The sequence below is a fragment of the Pocillopora verrucosa genome, chromosome 9, assembly GCF_036669915.1.
Source record: "Pocillopora verrucosa isolate sample1 chromosome 9, ASM3666991v2, whole genome shotgun sequence".
In the NCBI taxonomy this organism is placed as follows: Eukaryota; Metazoa; Cnidaria; class Anthozoa; order Scleractinia; family Pocilloporidae; genus Pocillopora; species Pocillopora verrucosa.
Window position 1 is genome coordinate 995,974 of NC_089320.1, and position 8,370 is coordinate 1,004,343.

Genomic DNA, 8,370 nt, shown 5'->3' on the forward strand with positions numbered 1-8,370 from the left:
TAATGAACTTTTACAACCTGTTAAAAAGTAATGGTGATCTGGTATTATCTTTAATTGACGGCGATCACAAACAATTTAGAGGCAAATTGTCATTCACCAGGTGATATTATTTACAATTCATAATCAAAATATTATGAATGTGAGGCTATTTTGCATTCATTACGGATTACCAAAAAACGATGGCTCAAGCTGTCAGACGAGACTTTCAGTAAGGTAGGGGACTGAATTCAATTGTGTATTCGTTTTTGTTCTTACTAATTTTTTAATTGAAACAAAGTACAAACTTTCTGAATGGTGGTCCACGCCAAAGAAACTCAAATATCTGTGCTTTAATTTACTCTTTAAAGGTAAGAGACCTTTCTTTTCATCAGTTTTGATATAAAATTAAAGAGGAATGGCTGGAAAACCGGATGTTATTTTACAACTAATACTCAAATCTCAAGACTCAAGATCTCTGGACGAGAACCACTCGAACAGTTAAAAATGTCACCAATATACAAATAAAGGAAGACTGAAAAAGTAGTTTTATCAATAACCTAGAGTTGCTCTCGGCTGTGCCTTGTGGTCTCCAATCTTTCCACGTGTATCCACAACGTCATATACGCACGCTAAGCATGGATTAATTCTTTATTCCTACAGGAAAAATGCCGTGGCCAAATTTTTGTTTCTTTATCTTGGCTTTTTTCGCGGGCCGCGTATCTGCTAATGAACAGTGCAGGATGGAGATCAACATTCAAGGCATGAAACTTGAAAATTTTGTGTTTAAAAGAATGTCAGCATCAGCTCCTCATATCTGTGATATTCGATGTGGACAAGAAATCACCTGCCAAAGCTATAACTACAACAGAAAGGAAAAGATCTGCGAATTGAACAACCGCACCAAAGAGGCGAGGCCTGAAAGTTTTCGCTCGGCCCCTGATTGGTTTCATATCCGGCGTTTAAACGGAAGGGGTATGTTTTAAGTTCAAGAATGTTGACTAAGACTTACTCATAAAGTATATTTTATAACGCAGTATGTAGTTGCTGATGCAGTGAGAAGACCCTACTCGTTCGCACGTTATGACTAAGAGCAAAGTGTTTTCGGGTCCGGCATGACCAAATTCAGACAAGGAGCGTTTTATCCTAATTTACCATATTGCATCACGCCGGACCGTAAGCCAGCTCATGCAAGTTTTTCCAGCTCTGTTCTCATGATCGCGTGCGGCCCTCACGAGGAAAGTTTTGGGAAGACTATCACGCGTGGGTTCGAATTCTAACCTCAAGATGTTGTTTTTATTTTTACATCGTGTTTTGCTTTAAAGTTTCTGTGTTTTCACGGTGTTGCCGGGAGCAACCCTGACAGGTGCTTCTTTAGGACATTTATCAGTTTTTTTAACAAATTTCATTTTCAAGCAAAATGTTGAGTTAGGTTTTTCCGATAAACTTATCTTACTGCTTCTGTGTTTTAACACATTTGAAAAAAATGTTAGTTCTGATGCTTATCTAAGAGAAATGAAAGTGGGGAAAAAAAAGGTTGAATTTGTTAAAACGTCAATTTATTCATAAATAATATTTACCTTTGATGTTTTCATATTTTGTAGTATTTTTAACATGCTTTAATAACCGTTTTACCCTTTGCTTTCAGAGTAAGATAAGAAAAATTCGAATGAAATATTCCACCACATTTCAGTGAGTTAGATACATTTATGCACATAGAGGAAGATGTTTTCCGTCTTGTCACTAGCGTGGGACAAAGAGAAAATTACCTACTATCTCTCTTATTCTATTTACAAAGACAGGACGCTGTCGACATTCTAGCAGTATGCTGGACGCGCGTCATGTATGAATTTCGTAATGGGCCTCGCCCACCTTAGAGTCTCTGAGGCTCAGTGGTACATCGGAGCGCGGAAACCGAAGGTCTGAGGTTCGATTCCTCATGAGAACTCAAAACTTTTTAATTTGTCCCACGCTCCTGACAATACGAAAAACATCTTTCTCTATTTCTAACGAGCTCAAAACTTAAAATTTTTGCAAATTAGTTATCCCACGAATTAATTTTGCAATATTTTATGTATTGCAGCACCTCTGGGTTCCATTCTGGAATTACCAGCAATGTCTTGCCAAGAAATAAAGGCAAGTGAGGGAAAAGATTCCACTAGCAACAAGTACTGGCTGAATCCAACTGGAAATGGAAAGACAGAGTTGATGTTTTGCGATATGAACTTGGGGACTGGAGGTTAGCCTATTTCATTTTATCTCAACCTGTACCTGCCAAAGATTTTTTTTATTAGTTTTTTGTTTTTTTCTGTTACTTTCTATTTCATCTATTCTTTCATTATTTACCATTTATCTCCCAGACATCGATGAATGTAAGAGTGATATCTTGCACTGTGACGTGAATGCACACTGTTCAAACACCTATGGCTCGTATAAATGCACATGTAAGGAGGGATACACTGGAACTGGACACGTATGTACAGGTATGATGAACTTACTTCGTTTTAACCTCTGCTTACGGTTAGGAACTGGCATTTTGTCAGTCGAATCCGAAACTTTTTTTGGTTGCTTCCCTATTTTGTATTTCCTGAAAGCTTTTCTTCCAAAGATTGAGCTGAGTATCTATCGTGGTCAGAGATACCAAATTCGTCATTATTTCATTTCATTTTTCCTCGTCGCTTTCTCTGCTCTTCGGACAATGTCAACCTTGTCTCTCTTTTAACTTCCCTCCGTTTATTTACTGTCTGGGTTATATAGAAACGCAATGTGGCCATTCTCTAATTTCCTATATTGTGACCTTTCATCTTAGCCGTTAAGCACGCCGATCAAAAATTTATTTGTGGTTGGTAAGAATATCTGTCGAGCATCGGCTGTGAGGCTCTTTCCAATACTACTCTCACACAAACCTTTGCTCACCTAATTGGATAAGACACACTTTTCTTGGGACTTGAGTCTTGTGATGTCCGAGGGAGTTGGATATCATTAATGCCCCATTCTTCCAGCCGATTCGTTCTTTACCTCAGCTTAGGATTAGGAATTCGCATTTTATCAGTCGGATCCGACTTTTCGTTGCTTCCCCATTTTGAATTTCCTGAAAGCTTTTCTTCCAAAGATTGAGTTAGTTATCCTTCCTGGTCAGAGTTACCACATTATTCCATATTTCATTTCATTTGTCTTCGTTACTTCCTTTGCTCTGTGGAGAATGTCAACTTGTTCTCTATTTGAACTTCCCTTCGTCCCCGTTTACTGTCTATGTTATGCAGGAACGCAAAGTGGTCATTCCTTAGTTTCCTATGTTTTGACCTTTCATCTTGGCAGTTAAGCTGCACTACCTCTCACCAAAAATTTCTATTTCCGTTTTCTTTTCAATGTATGTGGTTGGTAAGGTATCTGTTGAGCATTGACTGCTAGGCTCCTTCCAATACTACTCTCACCCAAAGACCTTTACTCGCCTAAATGGACAAGACACTCTTCTTAAGACTTTCGACTTGTATTGTCCAAGGGAGTGGATATCATTAATGAACGGGGTCTGATGCTCAGACGTACCTGTGTTTTTAAATCTTCTCTCAGATATAGCTAAAAGCAGGAAAGGCAGCCACCTTTGTGGCGCAAATGCCAACTGCATCAACACCAGCAGCTCTTATACTTGTTTCGACTCGGTCCATAAAAACGCTGAAAAAAGACCTCGGCTAATATCCAGCCATCTTGACCGAACAAGCTTGGCCAATAAAGCATTTATCACGTGGCAAAAAGATTTTGCTTCATTAAGAATAAAACAAATACTTTTTAATTTGAAGAGACGGGATAGAGAGCCAACTGTTTTTGCAGCCCAATAAACCCACGAGTTTATCCAGCTTTTAAATTTCTTTCCCTTAGCTCACGTATTAACTTAATAATAAACCTTTTTCTTTAGATATTGACGAGTGCGCAAATTCCAGCATCATTTGTGGTGTGAATGCGACCTGTGTAAACACTAATGGTTCTTATGGTTGTAGTTGCAAGGAAGGATCAGCTGTAGATGGTGGTGTGTGTTCAGGTAAATTAAGTATCTTTAGGATGGAATGGGAATATGCTAAGAGATTTTATGCTCACTGAAAGATATTACATCTAGTAACTCTCCAAGTAGGATAATCGTCAAGTTGGAAGAACAATCAAAATAAAAACAGAAAGAACCTTTCTTAGCAACCAGAAGATTTCTCTCTGCCTTAACGGGCAACAATGATACTGTGTTGATGCCCAAACCAGAAGGTACGTGTGGAGAAGTTTTCAGTAAAAGAAATATTACGGAGGTCTCGGTTTAAAGCGATTTTAGATGTCAGGATGTCTAGATTCCATCTGAAATTTTTCCTCTTTGTACCCTGTTTCTTTAAAGAAGGTATTTTTAACCTTCGAAATGTGATAACTGAAAGGATAGCATGAGCTCAACTCTGTAAACTGCCTTGGTTAATAATTGCTTCAATATTGGATACAAGTAAAGTAAACAGTAGTTTCTGAATATAAAATCCTCAGTTCATGAAACTCGAATTACCTCTTTACATAACTTCAGAAAAACTGATAATAATATACAACAGCCAGTATTTTACAAAGCTTAGCAAGCTGAAATAAATAAATCAAGAAGCATTAATATTATACAAAATCATAATTAAAAAATTACTAGTAAAAATTTTTGCCCCACGTGCTTCACTCCTTTTGCTGCACATGCGATCCAAAACCAAAAGGTCAACAATGATATGAACCCCTTTTTTCATACTGATTTGATATTTGCTGAAACAGATTATGGATGCCGCCACATTGTGTGGAATCAACCAGTACAAGACAAACTCATGCAGGGAAACGTAATCAGAAGTATGGAGGTGCCTCATGAGGGCAGCTGTAAAGTAATTTGTTATATGGAGCCTAATTGTGTGTCCATAAATGTTCGACCTGCTACTCAAGGAGGAAACTTCATTTGTGAGTTAAACAATGCTACGGGAAGAAATAAAAGCTCATCTGCCCTACAAAGTAAAGAGGGTCATATCTACGTTGCCATTGAGGTACTTCGAACTGATTTCATATGGCCAAAAATATTCTTTTAGGCAATCCTTTTAGCAGTGACGTAACGAGAGCGTAGACAAGAAGTTAAGAAAGTTTATATGGTCATTTCTTCGGAATAGTCAATCACTGATCTTTCAGGCGATTCAACTGTCTATCTATTAAACGATCAGTTAGTTGCATATTAGAGGATCGATTGCTTGCAAGTAAAATGGTCTAGGTATAATGCACTTTTAATGTAGCTTTAAGATAAAGCAATGGACGAATATGTGAGCTACTCAAAACTATTTATAAGACGGAATTTATTTTGTTTCTAACAGAATCTCTGCAGCAGCAGTTCCTGTTACAACAATGGCACTTGTCAAGCTGGATACACCGATAAAGGATTTCGTTGTAAATGTCCTTCAGGGTTCACTGGCGCATACTGCAATAAAGGTAGATACAGAACTATGAAATGGAATTTACGACATCGAATGATAGTCATAGAGTATTCCGCGGGATAAACATTTCCTCTTTTTTCTTTCTCACCAGCTTGCAGTCTTGACTTTGAAGATGGAATTGGTGGATGGGAAATGACAGGCACAGCTTTCATTTACCAGCCAACATTTGGTGACAATCCAACAGCACGCTACAGAGAAAGCGCACAGCAGCAAGGAGACTGGTGGATAGGGGGGGCTGAGAAAAGACCCAGCGAAAACGATCCAGCAGGATGGCAGTACTCAAATGATTCCGACGCACCCCTAGGAACTCTCATGTCTCCTTGTTTCCGTATCGTTGGCAGAAATATCTCGTTTCTCATCGGTGGAGGATGTACCATAAGTGATATTCGTGCGGAGCTTATTGTCGATAACCAGGTGAGATTATTCACTTTGACCATTATGTGTCCTTTGATTCTTATGAAGCAGCCTGGGTAGAGTTGTCAAAGTATCAGAGATTTGGTCTTTCAAAATTGCGAAACTATTTTGAGCTTCGTGATATCCATGAGATTCGTATGGTTTACAATGAGCTATTTACAAGGAAAAAAATATATTAAAAAACAAAATGATCTAGTGTCGAAAACGTTTGAGTTTTACTTTTCAAATATATTTTTGCCTTATTAATAGCTTATTTTGATTTTCTTTAAGAGAGGTTCTACGAGTGAAACAACCTCGCGTCTGGTACACTTTATTTGTCTTTGGCATACACAACACTGAAACGACAATGCAGAGCATCGCAATCAGCACGTTCAATGCCGTAATATCTTGATTTCAATAGTAGGAGGTTGCTCTTTCTTTGAATTGAAGTAAGATACAGTCATGATAGCTACGTCAGCACTGATTGAAACAAAGGTTTAAAACTGTTTGATATTTTTGTTGTTACATGCAGGTTGTCAGAACAGAAACAGGCAACTGTAACGAGACAATGTTCCGTAAGAGATGGAACGTAACAGAATTCACCGGTCAATACGCCCAAGTCAGACTGGTTGATAACAAATCTGCCAACTGGGCTCACATCAACTTTGATGACCTTAAAGGAGATATCATTTGTCCTCACTATTTTAACGAAAACAACTGAAGGGAGAGTTAGGGCACAAAGGATAAGCGTTTTTCAGGTTTTTACAGATAGTCACCTTCTGAGAGTAAGGTTTAACAGCTTTTGATATTGTGTGGTTCTCTTTTAGAGAACTTGCTTTGTGTTAGCATAGATAGGCACACGCTGTTTGTAGGAACAGTAGAAAAGTATTATGAAACAATTTTATACGCGTGGCAAAAAATGCTGTACGTATCCTTCACTTGTTATATTGGATTACCACGACAAAATGAAAGTCTTTTGCCTTAGATGCTAGCAATCATATCATATGAAAGTGCTTCTTGTTTTGTTGAAATTTCTGTTGAAGGCTCTTAAGAACACTTAACGTCTACTTTGAAAAATCCTTAACTTTAAAAACTCCTGGTAGATTTTGTTCAGGATTAAAGATTGTGGTCATTTTTGAGTAAGCTTCCAAAACAGGTTCCAAAATAGCGCAATAGCTTTCCCTAATTAAAAACCAGTATCGAGGTTGCAAAAATCATGTTATTAAAACAGCCAAGGTAGACTGATCAACACAAGTGAGATTTGGTTTTTCAAAACTGCGAGTCTTACATTGCATTTTCTAAGAGTAATCCATTGCAACAGCACGCACAGTGCCATATTAGCACTGATTGCGACGCACACAAAATTCCTTTCAATACAGTATGCCATCCACTTCAGCAGTGATCGTAACAAGGTTATAAATTATAAGAGTTTTTGTGTTTGTCATTACGAAAAGGTTGTCAGAAATAAGACAGGTAACTGTTCAGAGACTATGTACCATAAGAGCTGCAGCGTAGAAGAGTTCATTGGTCGATACGCCTAAGTCAGATTAGTTGATAAGAGATCTGTTAGTTAGGGTCACAGTGACTTTGATGACCTTAAATGAGATATCATTTGTCCTCACTAACAGAAGTAGAATTAAGGGCAAAAAGGATTAATGGTTGTTGAAACTATCTTACCCCTTCAAGTCAGGTTTTTGCGCGTAGTCACCTTAAAAGTAGGTTATAACAGCTTTGACGTTGTATAGTATTTGCTTTGTGCCAGCATTGAGACAATTTTATGTGCGAGACAGGAAATTTTAGAATCATGTCTTCCAATCGTTATAGTGGTGTACCGCGGCAATAAGAAGTCTCTTGCTTTAAATACCAGTAGTCACATCATGTGACAACCTACCTTTAACTTAATATGTATAAAAACTCTCATTAGATTTTATATAGGGCTCCAGAGGTCAAAATAGGTGGCAATATAGTGCAATAGTTTCCCTTCTCATGCGAAAGCCAGTATCAAAGCCGCACAGATCATGTTAATGTAGTATTTAATGGTAAGTATTTCACACTGAAAAAGAGGTTCTCCCTTTGTTCTTGGTCTTGGAACCTCGCAAGATCTTGAATCGAATCATTTTGATTTGTTACTTTAACCCTCCTTTCAGTTGTATTTTGTTCAACCAATGAAATGTAGAACCGCTGTAAGTTTACGGCGACTAGGGGTTACTTCCAGTTAGTAATATCTTACATAACGTGATTTTAAAATGGCTCAGACTGGCGGGAGTCAAACAAACCTGACACAACTGTTGCAGAGAAGCACAATTTTGGAATAAAGAGAAACAAGTGTGCTTTGTCCACCTGAGAGTTGGAAACGAGCTGTGATTGGCGGAATGAAGTTAATTCGATTAAAATGTCTCAAAAACTTCGAAAAAACTTTATCAAATTTCTTTGTTTGTCTCCTTGTCAGTGTCCATATTTGGGTCTTGCAATTTTTGATCTTCGGTAACTTATACCGTAGAAAATTGTGAGAGCTGATCACTCACCAGTG

General features: G+C 37.9%; 1 protein-coding gene across 1 annotated transcript; it reads left to right on the top strand.

Annotated features, from left to right (window-relative positions):
* The first annotated feature begins 228 nt into the window (after positions 1–228).
* Positions 229–7,967, top strand: LOC136283234 (uncharacterized). Its single transcript, XM_066171727.1, has 9 exons — positions 229–347; positions 640–951; positions 2,060–2,215; positions 2,337–2,459; positions 3,890–4,012; positions 4,750–5,009; positions 5,328–5,442; positions 5,539–5,861; positions 6,373–7,967. Exons 2-9 carry the CDS (start codon positions 645–647, stop codon positions 6,559–6,561), a joined length of 1,596 nt encoding a protein of 531 aa, XP_066027824.1. The 5' UTR covers positions 229–347; positions 640–644; the 3' UTR covers positions 6,562–7,967.
* The last annotated feature ends 403 nt before the right edge of the window (positions 7,968–8,370 follow it).

Excerpts from the sequence above, each read along its gene's own strand:
- LOC136283234 (XM_066171727.1), top strand. The coding sequence starts at position 645 with ATGCCGTGGCCAAATTTTTGTTTCTTTATCTTGGCTTTTTTCGCGGGC. Across the intron at positions 5,010-5,327 it reads ATATCTACGTTGCCATTGAG|AATCTCTGCAGCAGCAGTTC; the intron begins GTACTTCGAACT and ends TGTTTCTAACAG. Across the intron at positions 5,862-6,372 it reads AGCTTATTGTCGATAACCAG|GTTGTCAGAACAGAAACAGG; the intron begins GTGAGATTATTC and ends TGTTACATGCAG.